The sequence below is a fragment of the Bactrocera oleae genome, chromosome 6, assembly GCF_042242935.1.
Source record: "Bactrocera oleae isolate idBacOlea1 chromosome 6, idBacOlea1, whole genome shotgun sequence".
In the NCBI taxonomy this organism is placed as follows: Eukaryota; Metazoa; Arthropoda; class Insecta; order Diptera; family Tephritidae; genus Bactrocera; species Bactrocera oleae.
The window spans coordinates 53,803,546-53,821,303 of NC_091540.1; the positions used below are offsets into that span (position 1 = coordinate 53,803,546).

Here is a 17,758-nt window from a genome sequence, read left to right on the forward strand (position 1 = left end):
GAGGCTGCCACCCAACTATAATGTGTCTTTATTGGACACATGTGGAGACAAATTATTTGACTGAATAACAAACCTACAAGATATTAAGATAATTAAAAAATCAGGTAACCCACATTTTGGAAGAATTTGAGAGCCGGAATATTGCAAATTAGCGTAGATTGTCGTCATCATTTTCTAAAAATATTTGATTATCAAAATGTTTACCTTGTGGACACTTGTGGAGGCTTCTTTACTGTGCCTAAATGCAGTATGTGTATTACACGAAGAACGTTTTTTGGCAAAGTGTGAGTATAATATCAGGTATATAAACAGACTAATGTTGATCAAGTATTTTGATAGTTGGTTGGAGTGCACAAGCATCTAATATGCAGGAATTTGGGCAGCCCACAGCGAAAGCTCAAATCTTAAATCTGATTCGGTCTATTCGTACTGTCGCAAAGAGTAAGTGCGACAATGATATAGATTATTACATTTACTAATTCATATTTTCTTTTTAGTACCACTTATATTCCTTAATGTGCTTGCGATATTAATAAAGCTAATACTTGGATAATAAAACGACTTTTATTTTGCATATAGTTTATTAATTAATCTAAAACTAGTTCTACATAAATTAATATCTCAATGCATAGTAGTTCTTCGTTGAAGTACTGACTTTACCCTATTTTCAAGTGCTATACTATAAGCATCCAATTTATATGCAGCAGCTTCCAACTTGTCTACTGTGTCAGATATTTCGTCGATTTGCTTCATTAATGGAACCTATAACAATAAACATAAACAACTTTGTAACGCATTTTGCAATGGAACAATAAAAGTTATAATACCAATTGTTGGAATTTTATGCTTAATTCATTTGTTGATACGCTCAGGTTTTCAGCAATTTGTTGCATATCTGAGTACTTAGCCACAGTGGCTTTATTCATTTCCTCCAATAGCTTGTAGTCTTCAAGTGGAGCGTTTAGTTCATTACTTATATACTCCTCCGTCTTGCGAAACATTTTCGTGGCTAATTTGCTCAAATTAGGGTCATGAGGATCCAAAGCTTCGAAGCTTGAAGTACTTGTGGACAGTGTGGGACCACGTATAGGCGAATCAAGTAATGCATTATGTTCTTGGAAGGTTTGAGGATCTGATGGCTCTGCAGAATATTCAGCTTTGTTTTCCATTGAACAAATGTTTACTTCACTGTATACGATTATGTATTACACCAGGTTATCTATAATTTATTACACTTTTAATGTATTTTTATAAGAACAAATATTTGTCCAAAAAACAAATTAATTCTTATCATTGGCAAATAAGTATTCGTAAACAAACTACAGCTGTTTTAACTTTATGAGCGATGCCACTGAGTGCGAACTTTATTTGGAGAGAGAGAGAGTCAATTTCCACAGGCAATTACGTACCACTTCATTCTTTTTCAGGATTTGAATAGATATAAAGATCGGGACACTGAAACAACGGTCCACACAATATAACGTCCTAAATATTTAACGAACAAAATTCCTTCAATAATAGTATATTTGAAATAAATAGAACACGTTTTATTTAAACTTCTTAAAGCGCAATATTTTATGCATTCAATTATGGTATTAATAAAAACGATGCATGATGGCAAGAGATATATTTAAATCAAGGAATTTTTGTAATTAGATACATATGTGTTATAGATATTTGTCCACAACTCTTGTTCCGTTAAGATCAAACGTTATAAATAAAAATATAAAAGCAAAAATAGTTTGTCGCTGTGCTTGGGTTACATTCATATCTTCAGACAACTAATCTACTATTTACGAAAAAGTAAGAATCTTATATGACAAGTATATATCATTTAAAGTAGGTTTGCTAATAACAGGTATCAACGGCAGTGGATGTACTCTAATAAACACTACATACAACCGACATATGCATACATACATACATGGAAATTTAAAAACCAAGAATGTTAGAAATCTATAGTATACTTATGTAGAATATCTATCGTTTCACATATTGATAAGTACTTTAAGCAGGGTACTTCAGAAATATTATCATCATATCTGATGATATCACTTTAATAAAGCACACGCACCAGAAGTAAAAGTCAGTGAATCTTCTTCATTTATATGTGATTAGAGTTGAAATGGCACCCGTCAATGTCGATCGAAAGCTGAAGCATTTATTTGATGGAAGCGACTGGAATGTTTATGATGAAAACATCCTTAATTTGGGCGTAGGTGCTCCAGGTCCAGATTTATTGGAGAACTGTTGTGATATTTTTGAAGCAGCCACAAAGCATAGACTAGTAAGTTAACTGTTATTATAGTTTAATATTGCATAACAACTAATTTGTTTGCCATTTAGAAATATGAAAAACAAAGCAATTTATCTTATCTTTTCCAATACGGGCCTACAAGTGGACCAGTAGAAATACGAAATGCTATCGCAGAATACTTTAGTTCTCTGTATGTTGACGATCCCGTAAAAAGGTATATATGTGTGTATTTGAATATCTCAAGATTTAATTATATCATTTGTAATTATTTCCAAGTGAGGACCTTATTATTACAACTGGTGCATCGCAAGGATTACATTTCGTCTTATCAACTTTGCTTGATTTAAATGGCGTAATTTTTGTTGACGAAGTTACTTATATGATTGCACTGGATACTATCAAGCAATTTACAACTTTTACCATTATACCGCGTATGTAAAAATTATTTAATATTTTATATCTGATTAGTTTATATTAAGTTTTCGACGAAGTTTGTAATACCTAGAAGGAAACGTCAAAGACCCTATACAAATATATAGTATATAAATGACCAGTGAGACGAGCTGAGTCGATTTAGCCATGCCCGTTTGTCTGTATACATCTCTACTAGTTCCCCAGTTTTTGAGATATCGATCTGAATTTGCATTACACATTACATTTTTTACCCAAAGATCTACTCATTTGTCGGAACCGCCGATATCGGACTACTGTAGCATATATATAGCTGTGATGCAAACTGAGTGGTCAAAACCAAGTTATTGTACGGAAAATTTTTTATTTGACAAGGTATCTTCACAAAATTTTGTTGTTTGTTGTTATTCTACAAGACAACAATATGATCACCGAAGAAATTGTTCAGATCGGACCACTATAGCAAACAGTTGACATACAAACTGACCGATCAAAATCAAGTTTTTGTAAGAAAACTTGAATCTGTAAAGCCTATTATAGCTTCGGTGCAGCCGAAATTAAAACTCTTCTTATTTTATCTTATAATTATTACCGTATATTTGTATTTCAGTGAAACTTAATGAGGATGGAGTCGATGTGAAGGAACTTGAAAAAATAGTACGGGAAAAACGGTTTCAATCAAAATCTAAAACTTTTTGGGCCATGTACTATACCATTCCAACTTTTCATAATCCAACTGGTATACTTTTTTCTGAAGGTATTAGTCGAAATATAGAATACCACTTCATAGATAAATTTACCACTTTCGTTTTCTCGTTTCAAATAATTTTAAAAAATAGGTATTTGCCAAACTCTTGCGAATTTAGCAAGAGAGTATGACTTCTTAATACTCTGTGACGATGTTTATAATATCTTAAATTACAAACGTTTGAGGCCAACGAAACGCTTGTTTGCCTACGATAATGGTTCAGGAAATATAATTTCAAATGGTAGCTTCGCAAAGATAATTGGACCAGGTGTACGTGTAGGTTGGTTAGAGGTACCCGCCCGGCTAAAACCAATTTTAGAAAATTCGTGAGTAAACGAAAATTTATAAAATTATTTTATTTTTCAAACATGATTTCATCCTATTATTTCAGTGGTATCTTGAATAGCGGCGGCTGTTTCAATAATTATACATCGGGCATATTAGCCAGTCTTTTTGAACTAAAATTGGCACAAGAACATATTGCCAAAATGAAGCATGCTTATAAAGAACGTATGTTCGCAGCTTGTGAAGTACTTGAAAAAAATTTGCCTGTTGGTTGCAAATGGACTAAACCGTCAGGAGGATATTTCATTTGGATTTCACTACCAACGAATACAGATGTTGGAAAACTTTTACAAACATGTTTGCAAGATGAGAAAATATTTTTTATTCCCGGTTCCCGTTTTGCTTACGAACCTACGGTGGGAAATAATTGTTTACGTTTATCTATTTCATTTCACAGCAAGGAGAAATTAGTTGACGGTGCCACACGCTTCTGTGCACTGCTGAAACGTTATTTGGGAGAAACCCAAAAATAAAAATAATAAACTTTTAAAACTTATATACGTATGTATGTATCTACATATATTATATTACAATGCAATAATATATTGGCCAAATATGAAAAAAATTTGAATGAAAAATTTTCTTATAAATAATTGTTTCAGTTATGTGTGTTTTTTTAGCATGTGGCGTTGCACGTCGATCTTCCGCCAAAATTTTTCTTTGCACTTTAAACATTGATGCGTCTTGCCTGTGGTATGGATGGTCAGATGTTGTTTAAGATGACACAGTTGGGTAAACGATTTCGCACAAATATGACAGATATGTTTGCGTTCATTTTGATGTTGACTCAGCACATGTTTCTTCAAATGATCGAGTGTCGCGAATGGTTTATCACAGAGCTCACAGGTGTGCCGTTTTATTTGCGAATGTACGACACGTATGTGCTGTTTTAAATTTGTGTCAGTGTAAAAAGACTTTCTACAATATGGACATTCGTGTGGGGCATCTAAAAGGATGCGTAAATGAGTTTTCACATGATAGTTTAATGCTGCATTGCTACGAAATATTTTATCGCATATTTCACATTTCAGCAATTTTCCCGTTACCCTTCGTTCAACACCACATTGAGCATGATGTATACTCTTATGATGGATCAGTTGTGTATAATCCTTAAAGCTAGCGTCGCATTTATTGCATATTAATACAGGCAGTTCATGTTTATGGGCAATATGTTGCAACAGAGTTTTCTGATTTAAGAACCCTTCAAAACATTTCGGACATATAAAACACAATTGAGAATTTAAAATTACATTATCCTTAGTATCAGTAAACCTTTCATCGGTATTGGTCAAATGTAACATATCTGGCAAATTTAGATCCAAAGCATCCCAACATTCAGAAAAATTAAATGAATTTTCATTGACACTACTTAAAAGAAAGTCGTCAAGAAATTCTTCATTCATTTCAATTTCCACATCATCTTCATCATGATTCACTGGCATAAGTAAATGTGTTTCCTGATAGTGTCGTTGTAACGAAATTCGCGAGACAAATTCTGTAAGCACTTTTTCGGATCGGGGACATAAGCTACAGTAGTACAATAATGCACTGGCATTGTGCACATTAGAAAGTACGTGCTTTAGCAATTGCCCACGACTTTTGTACAATTTTGTACACGCTACACATACATATCGCCCATCCATGTGACATTCACTAATATGCTTCTCCAAGGTCTCTGTGTTAGCATATAAGCTGCAACAGTATTCGCAAATGCTTATTCCTACATCAGTTTGGGTTATATGGAGATTTTCATGCGCTTTTAGCTGGCGAAACGAAGCAAATTTGTCCGAACATTCTCCACATTTATACACACGCTTGGAATGGTTTTTTAATTTTGCAGAATTAAGTATTTGAATACTTGTCAATGTGTTACCTTCAACTACGTTTTGCTTTTTTGGTAGAATTGTGCGAAACTTCTTGACTTGTTGTGCGGAATTTCGCTCTTCGGGCTTGTAAGTGTCAAACTGTGTACTATTGCACTCTTGTGAGGTGTTGGAAGAATTAGGTGCATTACAATATAAATGGTTGGAAACGATACCATTTTCTAAATTTGATTTTGGAACATCATTTACATTGCTTTCCTCTGTCACCACTGTTAATCCTTTAGTAACGACATTTTCTACATTCCGATTTGTTTCTATCACAGGATCATAAGATGACAATGTTTTGAATATATATTCTTGCAAGCATGTCCTTTCCGCCATTGTTATTAAGCCAAACTTTGTACTAAGAAACGAATATAATTATGAATAAATTTTATATCAATTGGTTATACCCAAAAAAACTTACTTGCGAACCAGGAAACCTATAATGGTATTAAAAAAATTAACTAATGTTTTTTGTTCCTTGTATATTTCCATTAAAATTTTATCTGTATGTAGCTCCGCCATCGCTGATGTAAACAATCTACAGCCGCTAAATATTTATTTCTACCATCCACTGCATTCATGGTATTCATTTCTTAAGCAAGTATGGCCACACTCATTTGGCGCGCTTTTGTAATAAGTGAATTTAGCTGTCAGAATGACAATTCAATAGCCCCGCCATCGAGTTGCTTTCCTCATCATATTTTGGTGCTTTGTGTGCTTATTTCGTTTTCCAAAACAAAACCGTGCCACAAAATTTGTGTCTGTCCAACTAAAGTGCATATTAAAAATATATTAAATTACAAAATATTGTTATAAATCATTAGAACATTTTATATGTCCATGACGACGTTAAAGTTCAGTGACCCTGTCACGCTGACCCAATAAAGCAAATAGCTTTAGCTAGAACATAATCAAGCGTTTTAGTGTTCTTTCAGATATTAATTAGTAAAAAATATACACATGCAATATTTTACAAGTGCGAGAGTAACTCTGGAATACTTTGATACGCCAAATACACTTGTTATTGGGCCATTCTCTATGTTTGTAATATTCTTTTACATCAAACTATTTTACGTATTGGTTGTTCTATACATATCGTTGCATTACATCAACACAATCGGCGACTAATATCCACATATAGGGGGCATAGGCAACAACAGCGAAAGACAAGTTAATCGCGGCGGGGGTTTGTAATATAGAAATGTATCATTTTATGGCCACATGTGCGCCTGAGCCATTGGAGTTATCGGAAAAAGTTCAAATACCAGGCCACGTAAGACAATATCTTAAGGACTTCCAATTAGAGACACTTCGTTTTTTACATAGACATTTAGCTAATCGAGATTTTTGTATATTGAACGATGAGAGTGGATTGGGCAAATGTGTGTCAACTGCTGTGTATTTAGGTGTAATAGCCAAAAATAAAACATGTCTTATTGTTGTTCAAAACGATGATGAACTTGTTGCCGGCTGGCAATTTCATTTCGATATACTTACGAATCTAACCGTTGGAGTTTTGGGTTCGAATACGAGTAAGTTTATTGTTCTAAAAATATTGAAATTTACATTTATAAATGATTTGTGAAAAGTATGTAAAAGAAGATGTAGACATACCTCCCACTTAGATTTGACCTTGTTGCATCGTGCTAATATGTAACCTTATAAGTATGTCTGTAAGCATGCACTCTTATCAGTAACTAATACATATTTATATCCACATGCATGTCAGTTAGCTTCTACTATTTCTAATTCTTATATATTCTGTATATATATAATATATAGATATAATGTGTATATAAATACAGTTGAAATCGAAATAATAGAAGTGCATGTGAAGGTAGAATAAAAATTGACAAAGTATTTTAAATGTACATAAAATGTTACATAAAATAATTTAAATTGATTGTAAACTATGCCAACCATGAAATAGTATAAAGTTAATATTGGAATCATATCTAAAATGTTTTCGGCATTTGTAATCGCCCGTTGACGGATATACATCCGACTCAAGCCTGACTGTGCTGTGAACGGAATAAATTGGTATCCGATACAGTGTTAGTTAAAAAACAATGAATGCCCACTAAAATTAAATAAAATGTTTTGCCTTTAATTAAACAAGCAAGAAAAAAGTGAACTTCTGTTGCACCAAAGCTATAATACAAGAACTTGATTTTGCTCGATGCTGTTGTTGTTGCGCCAGAACACATTCCTAAAGTAATTTCGAAGAATGATGCTCTGGCTGTATAAAAATCCGTTCCAGTATCAGATCGCTAGCTCAAAAACTGAGTGACTGGTTCGCGTGTATACAGACAGAGGAACATGGCTAAATCGACTCAGCTTGTCATGCTGATTATTTATACATACATATTTTATAGATCTCCGACGTTTCCTTCTGGGTGTTAGAAAATTCGTATTAAACTTCATATATCCTGTTCAGTGTATACAAATAGAGTATATGATGTAACTACCAACCCAAAAATTGGTTTTCGCATAAATAAATATTAATCGAATGATAAATACTTTTTAAGGTCCCTTCTAGTTCACTTCGTTTGAAATCTAATATATTTATGGAGGGCACAATAGACAACAGATTGCAGTGCAATCCACAGTTTACTCTGATATAATATATTTGTATCTACTATCCTAATGCAGGCATCTTGGAGTCACCACCAAATATAATCATAGCGAAATGGGCTACTCTGCGTTCAACAATTGATGGAAACAAATATAATTATGATTATATTATTATCGATAATCGAGGCCAAATGATGAGTAATAACTTCTGCATGTCTATGCTCCTGAGTAACTATGAACATAAAGTCAACTTAATAATATCTAGTAACGATGTAACGGTAGGTATCATCAATTATTGTGCAGCGAATATTATTATTGAGTATTGATTATGGTTAATTATTTATTTCCAGTCTGATTTAAAATTGTTACATAACTCGCTACGTCTGGGTGGACGTTTGGATCATCAGTATGAACAGTTTAAAGTTTTTGAGGCGAAATACAAATTGCCCGACTCGAAGGATGTACTTAATAAAATTGCAGATTTGGAGCAATATTTCTTAAAACGTGAAATGATAAGTGATTTTTGCAAGTAAGAGTATAGCAATTAATTTTATGATACAAACATATTTCTCTCATTATACCCTGACAGGGTATATTAAGTCTGTCACGAAGGTTTAACACCCCGAAGGAAACGTCTGAGACCCTATAAATTTTATTTATAAATGAGCAGATGAGCTGAGTTCATCTTGCCATGCCCGTCTGTCTGTATAAACGCGAACTAGTCCCTCAGTTTTTAAGATATCGCTCCACTCGGACCACTATAGTATATAGCTGCCATACAAATTGAACTACCCAAATTTGGCATAGGTTATTGCCTCGGATAACGGTATAATCTCCGAACGAATAGTTCAGATAGAATCACTATAGCATACGAGTATAGCTGCCATATACACTGGACGATCAAAATAAAGTTTTTGTATAGAAATAAAAATTTGACAAGATCTCTTTTTAAAATTTGTCATAACTTATTGTCCAAGGCAATGCTATAATATCCAAATAAAGTTTTTAGATCGGACTATAGCATATAGTTGCCTTGCCGAACCGATAAAAATGAAGGGCTTGTATGGAAACTAGTTTATTTGTGAACGATATTCTAGCTTCGGTCCGAAGCTAACGTTTTATCTTGTTAGAGTTTATAAATATGCATGCATAACAAAATTGGCAATTAATAAATTTTTGTATGTATTTACACCCAAAGAGATTTTCGGTTACGGCGTTATCGACACCAGTTTGAAGACGAGCTGCCGCTTGTGGATGCAGAACGGTATAAGATTGACTTGGATTTGTGGCGTTCAAATAGCTCACAAAAATCAAATTCAAATGCCAACAACTTAAATGCGAATTCCGAAACACCGACTGAAGAACTTTTCAATCAGGCATTAGCGTTAAATCGCGAAATAACGCACATTATAGATGCAGAAAAGGGTGATGCGTTTTTAATGGCAAATAATGAGGCTTCGGAAGATGCGCTTAGTATGTCACCGCTTTTAATTGACTCTGACTCATGCAATAGCGATGAACCCGAAGAAGTTGTCGACATAACGAATCAAGAAACCAGTTTACCTCCTCAAAGTAAACAACCAGCTCCCGACATTTATGAATTTGTTGACTTATCAACGGAGAAATGTTCGGAGGAATATGTGAGTAGTGTCAGCAGAGCTAAACCAAACACTGCAAATAAAACGACTGAAAGTCGATCGACTTCACGATCGCCTGTGCAGAAAAGCAACAACATAAAGACAATTGTAATAAAAGACACACAAGAAATCGATAATGGCAAAGAATTGACCAAAAGTCAAGCCAACCGAAAAAAGACAAAATTACAAGCTTCCAAAGAGGTGTTGGAAAAAAAGACAAATGGAAAGAAAGCAGATACAAATGATAATCAAAATGAAGGTTTGAACACTCGCTTGGCACAGAAAGCCACCAAAGTGAATGATAACAATAAAACTGTAACAGTTTCAAAACGTCAAATAAGAAATAAAAACGTAATAAAACCAAATGATGTTGCGGAAAGTCATACGTCAGAGGATAAAGTTAATAATAAAGATACAATTACCATAACTAAACGCAGAACCTTGAAACAGCCGGAAAAATATGTAAAACATACCGCAAATAAAAAAATATCCACTAATAAAACTGAATTTGCTACTTCAGCGAAGCGAACGAAATCGGATCAGTCGCATAAGAATGAGGAAACACTAAAAACTACAGATAAAGCGGTCGAGCATACAAGCCCTAGTAAATTAAATGAAGCTAAGCAGCATACTGATAAAGTAAAAGAAAAAAACACAAAAAGCGATGAAAAACCTGCTGGGTTGAAGGAAAAGGAAATTAAGTCTAAACATCATGTGAATGAATCAAAAGAAACGCCTAGACGTTTAAGACACACAAGAGGCGACAAAACTGATGTTCGAAAAGATACAAATGCTGTGACAACTGAAAAAGTATCTCCAGGTACAGTTAAGTCTGCAACTCCTAAAAAAATTGCACAGGAAAGTGATAAGGTCAAAGAAAATAAATCAACAAAAGATTCACCTAAAGATGTTGACGTGAAACAAAGTAACAAACCGAAATCAAAAGTTAAATCACGTGTAGATGTGCCACAGACACCAACCTTGCGGAATACCAGAAGTATGCAACGGCAAACGCGGTCCACGGACGCCGTAAAAAGTAAATACATGAAATCGCCACTGTTACTAGATGGTAGCAGAAAGCCGAAGAGAAAGCGGGCAAGACTGACAGAGGATTGTGCCAAGGCTGGAACTAAGAATGTGCAAGAAGATGACACCGAATCGGTGGAGGCAGACACAGCAAGCAAACGCAAGAAAAACGAAAAGGAAAAATTAGCAACTGAGGACAACAGTAATATAAGTGGGAAAACCGCGCAAAGTAAGAGTCCAAAAAGGCAAACAAATAATATAGTTTCTAAAGACGTTATCGATACCACCGATTCCGCAATACTGCCATGCTCCGACAACACAGAAGATATGCAATGCGGCCAAAAAATAATTGCCGATACACACTCAGATAACGGCTTCTTGCGGCCACCAACACCAGTGCGCAACATACGTAATTCTGAACCTAAACAATTTTTACCCACGCCTATTAGCATAAACGATTCCGAAGTAGTATTTGTGCCATCCACAGACCCGCCGAATAAAAGTCAATCAGTTGTTGTCCTTTCCAGTTCAACGGATGATGGCTCACTTTCGTCTCAGCAATCTGTACAGAGCCGACGAACGCGTGCGCTGAAACAGAAAAAGGCGCTAAAGCGTCCAGCAACGGACGTTGCCAATACCAGTCCATTGGCCACAACGCCAACTTTCGGCGAACTATTAGCCAAACAACGGATGCAGCGCAAGTCACCGGATTTGTTTAGTGCGAGCACCGAACTTGGTTTGACTTGCACACAGCAAACGGCCGGCGATAGGCATGATGGTGTGGAGACTTTTCAAGGCTTTAAAATATTTGGTTCTGAAGTGAAGCAAATGCAACAACAAAACGCACAAATTGCAGGTGGCAAGAAATCAAAGCAAGTGCTAAGTCGTGGACGCTCGTGTTTAAATATACTTGAGAAAATGTTTGATACGCCCGCTACAGAGGCCGCAGATGCTACGGCGACTGCGCAAACGCAAGCAACAACAAAAACAACAAACACGCAGAAATCATCAAAGAAAGCACCCGATAGCAAATTAGTGAAGCGGGCGACCAGGGGTAGCCAACCTGTAATGCCAACACTGCCAAATGCTGTCTCTGCTACACAGCACCAGCACGGGAAAAGTAAACAAGCGCAAAATAATGGCCCTCCCACAAATCAGGCGATTAACGGCTCTCTGTTAGACGAAGAGATATTTGAGATAACGAATAATGATGCTTTCGGCAGTATGATGCGCATCAATTCAAGTGGTGAAATATCGCCGGTACAGACGACCGCACGCGGTCAACAGCCAACGCAACACAATAAAATCACAAACTATCTAATCGGTACTACGCAACTAACACCAACGGAAGCCACCATGGATGAGCGTACGCCAAGCAAGCGCACACAAACGCCACTGTCTGGCACAGTGACGCGCCGATCTCCAAAAAATAAATCAACGCAATCAACCAAATTAACCAAGTGGTTTCAGAAAAATGGCACGCACAATGATCTCCAAGCGAATGCAACACAGAATGAACTCAATTTGCGTACGCACACCAGAAACACAATGGCTAAGCGTCTTAAGCGGCGTTGCCTAGAGTTATCCTTTAGAAATTGAGTGAAATTGACCATTTGGATGATGATGCTGAGGATGTTAGATGCGACAATATGCATGTACATATGTATGTATGCAAATTATTAATTAAATTAAAAATGCATGTATTTAATAATATAATTATAGACAGTTTTAATGTACATTTATTCAATTTTAACGCAATTACACACACACATAGTTTTTTTTTAATACTTATATACTTAGTAAACTAATTAAATATTGTACAAACACAAGAATTAGTTCAAAGTATAGACATTTAATGTAAGCTATGTGAAATGTCTGCACCTCATACATAAAACTGCTGGGTACAACTATTTCGCATCGGCCATTGAACGCCATTGAATGTATGCATATACAAAAAACAAGAAAAAACTAAATACATTTACATTAGTTTCGTTCTAGTGTTTAATAATATTATACATATATATTTACACACGAGAGTGTAAATTAAAATCAATGTTAAAAAATTTTAATATTTAGCCAAAAAAAGAGAAGAATTAAAGTGATTGAAATAAATGAAGTATATAAATGAATTGAAATGCGTTGTTATGAATATTATCCTGTATTACTAAAGATTGCAGTTAAATTTTTCATAACTGTTTTGCGCTGATGTTCCAACTCACGACGACAAACGGTACCCAGGAATGGCGGGCACTGATATACTATCTCTTCCTCGCAATAGGTGTCCCGGCCCTTAGCACGACATTTAAATTCGCTTGTGGAGGTGACTGTGATAAAAAAAAAAAATCAAATAGATAAGTATGTATATAAAATTAGTATATGCTTTTTGTGGCAGCGTAAATAACTGTATGTATAGGTACGAGTATTTTAGTTAAAAATGTTTATCGTTTACTTTACTTAAAATAATTTGGAGTTGATTTTATGTCGCGGTTTCGTTAGCTTGAATTTGTACATAGCTTTATGGACTTTATCTTATTGTTACAACGGATTAGAAATTTCAAAAAATTCGAACAAAAAAATTGTGGAATCAAAATCTAGTTTCAATATAACTTTAGTCATAGGTTTTGAGCGAAGTTTTGTCGAAATCACTAAATTTAGTATTGATATCGAAAAATTCGAACATTATGAAATCAAAAACTACTTTCAAAATTACTTTAGGCATGCGTTTTGAGCTAAGTTTTGTCGAAATCGCTTAATTGAATATGAATTTCGAAAAATTCGAACATTATGAAATCAAAAACTACTTTCAATATTACTTAAAACATGCATTTTGTGTGAAGTTTTGTCGAGATCGCTAACTTTAATACGAATTTCGAAAAATTCGAACACTTTACTACCTAATTTTTTTATTCTGCATTGCTCTTTTAAAATATATAATTTCAAGAGAATTCTGGCAAAATTATTACAACAGAAATTAAATTAATTTCGACAAATTCGAACATTATGAAATAAAAAAAATATTCTAATTAATTTTTGCTCTAAGTTTTTCATTTTAAGCATGCAGTTTCAGCGTAATTTTGTTGAAATTGCTAAACTTTAATATGAATTTCGAAAAATTCGAACATTGTGAAATCAATGGCAACCTTCAATATTACTTTAGGCATACATTTTGAAGAAGTGTATTAAATATGAATTTAAAAAAATCGAACATTATTAACTTCTTTAATTTTTTAACTTCCCGCTAAGAAAATGGAAAATTTTCTAAAAATCGGGAAGATATTGGTTTCACCCCATTTTGCAAAAATCGAGTTCTCAACAGATCTCGACGTTTTGAGGGTCGAGGAAGCTTCCCCGAACATTTCTACGATGATGTCCGTATGTCTGTATGTATGTGTGGATGTATGTGTGTGTGTGTGGATGTATGTGACCCTCTTATAACTTTTAAACGGCTCAACCGATTTGAATAAACTAAACGGCATTCCAAAGGGTTTCATTGCACTTGAATTTCGTGTGAGTTTGGACCCAATCGGACCAGTAGATTTTGAGAAATCTCAAAAATAATATATAATAATATAATATTTTGAAACCAATTTCAAGGAGAATCTGAAATTTGAATTTTCAGAATATAAAAGAAACGTAGTTATTTAAAACCATGAGTTTCGAAAGTTACTGTTATTATATTTCAATACAATGAATGAATGTTGAACCCTCAGTATTATCCTAGCAATACTACAAAAATACATACATACAAATTTTAATTTTCTTTAAACTTACCACAATAGATGCCTTTAAAGAAGCATGTTGAATGCCTTGACTCAATCGTATATGTTGGGTCTTTCTCTCCGGGCATTGTCTTCTTAACAATATAATCTGCTGTCGCTCTACTAAAAAAATGCGGCCAATGCGATATACGCTCCCAGTATTCAACGGTATAACGCCAATCATGAGCGTGTCCACTGTCGGCGATAATTTTGAAGCTCACACTTAAATAAAAGGAAATATGCCATTTGATTAGAAAATGTTAGAACATTACTTTTGATACAAATGCCTACATGTATGCTTATCAAAAATTACGGTATGCATATTATGTATTAATAAGTTCAGATAAGTATTAGTACTAGTAGTAAGAGCAAAAATGTAAATGATGAATGTGAATTCGCCGACGTATAAGGTTTCTAATTATACATACAAATCCATGTAGAAACATATCTACATCTACAGTTACTGACAATAAAATGGCATCAAATAGATGGATCCGACATATTTAACAATATATATTATTTGTCCGATAAATTACAATATTTATTTTGTAAAGCAATATGATGGTAGCTCTGTTACATTTTACTATAGCAAACCTGTGAAAGATTGTAAAGAAAAAGTTGGAAACCATTAAACCACGAAATAATGAGGAACTAGAGGAAAAGTCCAAAAGGCGTGGTATTCAATACCGATGTCAGTCTGTGAAGCTCTAGTAGCTCTAGCTAAAATAGTTGTGAATAAAATTTTGATTCCATTTTATTGTCAATAACAGTATGTACATACATACATACATATGTATCAACAACTTTATCAAACTCAAACAAACGTGCTTGCATATGATTTTATTAAAGCTGAATGTTAGAAAGAAGAAAATATCACTAACTGTTGTTGTTTTTATAATAACAAATATTTTCGAGGAATACCTTTGGAACCGTATATAAATACTGGCAGTCGGCGCTGTCGGAGCTGACCCGGATTTTTCTTAGAACGAAGTCTGTCTATTGGCCGCATTCCTCAAAAATATTTGGAAAATTTGTATGTAATTTAGGTCTAATAGGTTAGAATATATTTTGTCACTTTTGCATGTTTATATGTTATTTTGTGCTATATATTTTTAATTTTAGCAATATGCTAAAGTTGAATGTGAATTTCGAAAAATTCGAACATTAAGAAATCAAAAACTACACTACATTTTTCTTTCATTATAAGTTTTGTCGAAATCGCTAAATTTAGGATGAATTTCGAAAAGTTCGAACATTACGAAATCAAAAATAAGCTTCAATATTTCTTTGATTCTCATTTATTAACATTAAGCTTGCCATTTCAGCGAAGTATTGTCGAAGTTGCTAAAATTTAATATGAATTTCGAAAAATTCGAACATTACGAAGTTAAAGACTAGCTTCATTTTTGCTTCTGAGTTTCGACTTGCAATTTGAAGGAAACACTGGCAAAATTGTTGCAACGGAACACTAATTTCGTAGAATTCGAACATTGTGAAATCGAAATTTACATTAAATTTATTTTCTACTCGTAAGTTTACCTGAAGCATACATTTTCAGCGGAGATTTGTAGGAATTGTTAAAATTTAAATGAATTTCGAAAAGTTCGAACATTTTGAAATCAAAAACTTTCTTCAATATTACTTTGGTGTAAAGTTATTATTTAAAAAAATGCGTTTTCTGTTGAATTCTGTCAATTTTATTAAAATGAAATTAACATTTTGCAATATTCGAATCTTTAGAAATATGCATTTTCATTAGAATTTTGTTAAGTTGTTAAAATTTTAACATAGAATAGAATATTTAATTTAATTTATTTGTTAATTTTAAAAATACATCTTCAGCCAAATATATTATAATTATAAAATATATATAATTAAAAAAAAAATCGAACCTTAGAGAATCAATCATTTGAATTTTTTGTTCGAATAGTACTTTTACAGTTTATATTACCTTCAATACTCTTTGTTTTTTAATTGCGCTGTATTTGATTTACAAATTTATGACACTTTATGGTGGTTTATGACAACATATGGTTTACAATTGTTGTTTTGATTTATCAGACATATTGTATAAATTGTATCACTCTGCATACTTGTAGAATATATGAAAATTAACATATAACTGGATACGTCGTACATATGTAAAATAATATATATGCGACAATAAACCTTAGCCACTCTCGAAGCGCTAGATGAAATTGTGTCTTTTGTCCCGTATAATGTGGTTATGTTCGAAATTTGAAACCAACCAGTTTTAAAAAATATTGATTTAGGCCACAACAATATTTTCTGTGCGTAAATTTTCTTAGAAGCAGTCTTAGTACCTATGTACCTATGCAATTATCTATCTGATCGAAATACGTACATATTTATATAATATAATATATATGTAGGTATGTAAAAAACTATTATATTTGCCAATTGTACTTACACTGACGGGTTCAACGTGCGCATTTTTCTGAAATCTGACATATATTCCCACACCTCCACCGGCTTAACATTATAGATAGTCGTATCGATTTCGAATTTCCTCGGCCGATTCGCATTCAAAATAAACAATACTAATAGAACAGCACTGCCGATGACCAAGTTTTTTGTATTCCATCGTCCAAAATGCATTTTTGTATTTAACTATTTATCGTCAGTGTCACAATTTTAATGAAACAAATTCGCTTAAAAACGCTGCGTCCGCTTTACGCGAAGCAACAAATTGACGAGTGTACTCTTTGAACAACGCTTTCAAACTGTCGGGTATATATCACACAGCATATGTATGTACATATATCTCGTAGAATCTGGGATAAGCGCAATGAGCAACTATCCACATGTGTGCCTTTGCTGGACTCTGTCGTGGGTGATACGCGTGTGTATATGTATATGCGTAGGAAAATGTCTATCTACATATCCGAATGCATAAAGATTTACATTTTACCATATATACATATGTTTACATTACAGTATGTATACAGACCTACATATACATATGTATATACATCATTTAGATATAGATATGTATGCCTGATCGTTGATCCCAACGGAAGTATGGTGAATTTGTGCGAAATTTTACCCAAACAAATGCGAGAGTTTAATTAGTGCCGTTTCAGACAGGGATGCAAAAGAGTCTGATCTTTTTC

At 33.8% G+C, this 17,758-nt stretch overlaps 6 protein-coding genes across 6 annotated transcripts; 3 read left to right on the top strand and 3 right to left on the bottom strand.

Moving 5' to 3' along the window:
- The first annotated feature begins 86 nt into the window (after positions 1–86).
- On the top strand, positions 87–839 carry LOC106618183 (immediate early response 3-interacting protein 1). The gene is made up of 3 exons (XM_014235815.3): positions 87–284; positions 340–441; positions 498–839. The coding sequence occupies exons 1-3, from the start codon at positions 197–199 to the stop codon at positions 551–553; spliced, it is 246 nt and encodes an 81-aa protein (XP_014091290.1). The 5' UTR covers positions 87–196; the 3' UTR covers positions 554–839.
- Blos2 (biogenesis of lysosome-related organelles complex 1 subunit 2) lies at positions 563–2,217 on the bottom strand. Its single transcript, XM_014235813.3, has 3 exons — positions 2,075–2,217; positions 828–1,219; positions 563–762 (listed from the first exon to the last, which is right to left on the bottom strand). The coding sequence occupies exons 2-3, from the start codon at positions 1,167–1,169 to the stop codon at positions 622–624; spliced, it is 483 nt and encodes a 160-aa protein (XP_014091288.2). The 5' UTR covers positions 1,170–1,219; positions 2,075–2,217; the 3' UTR covers positions 563–621.
- Positions 2,126–4,236, top strand: LOC106618181 (2-aminoadipate transaminase). The gene is made up of 6 exons (XM_014235812.3): positions 2,126–2,287; positions 2,347–2,471; positions 2,534–2,688; positions 3,279–3,425; positions 3,508–3,742; positions 3,808–4,236. Exons 1-6 carry the CDS (start codon positions 2,126–2,128, stop codon positions 4,232–4,234), a joined length of 1,251 nt encoding a protein of 416 aa, XP_014091287.2. The 3' UTR covers positions 4,235–4,236.
- On the bottom strand, positions 3,505–7,259 carry LOC106618180 (zinc finger protein 28). Its single transcript, XM_014235809.3, has 4 exons — positions 7,244–7,259; positions 7,127–7,175; positions 6,051–6,398; positions 3,505–5,987 (listed from the first exon to the last, which is right to left on the bottom strand). The coding sequence occupies exons 3-4, from the start codon at positions 6,149–6,151 to the stop codon at positions 4,364–4,366; spliced, it is 1,725 nt and encodes a 574-aa protein (XP_014091284.2). The 5' UTR covers positions 6,152–6,398; positions 7,127–7,175; positions 7,244–7,259; the 3' UTR covers positions 3,505–4,363.
- Positions 6,688–12,995, top strand: SuUR (Suppressor of Under-Replication). The gene is made up of 4 exons (XM_014235807.3): positions 6,688–7,161; positions 8,282–8,481; positions 8,554–8,732; positions 9,402–12,995. The coding sequence occupies exons 1-4, from the start codon at positions 6,831–6,833 to the stop codon at positions 12,463–12,465; spliced, it is 3,774 nt and encodes a 1,257-aa protein (XP_014091282.2). The 5' UTR covers positions 6,688–6,830; the 3' UTR covers positions 12,466–12,995.
- On the bottom strand, positions 12,570–17,390 carry LOC106618184 (uncharacterized). The gene is made up of 3 exons (XM_014235818.3): positions 17,056–17,390; positions 14,638–14,846; positions 12,570–13,190 (listed from the first exon to the last, which is right to left on the bottom strand). The coding sequence occupies exons 1-3, from the start codon at positions 17,241–17,243 to the stop codon at positions 13,018–13,020; spliced, it is 570 nt and encodes a 189-aa protein (XP_014091293.2). The 5' UTR covers positions 17,244–17,390; the 3' UTR covers positions 12,570–13,017.
- Between the last annotated feature and the right edge of the window lie 368 nt (positions 17,391–17,758).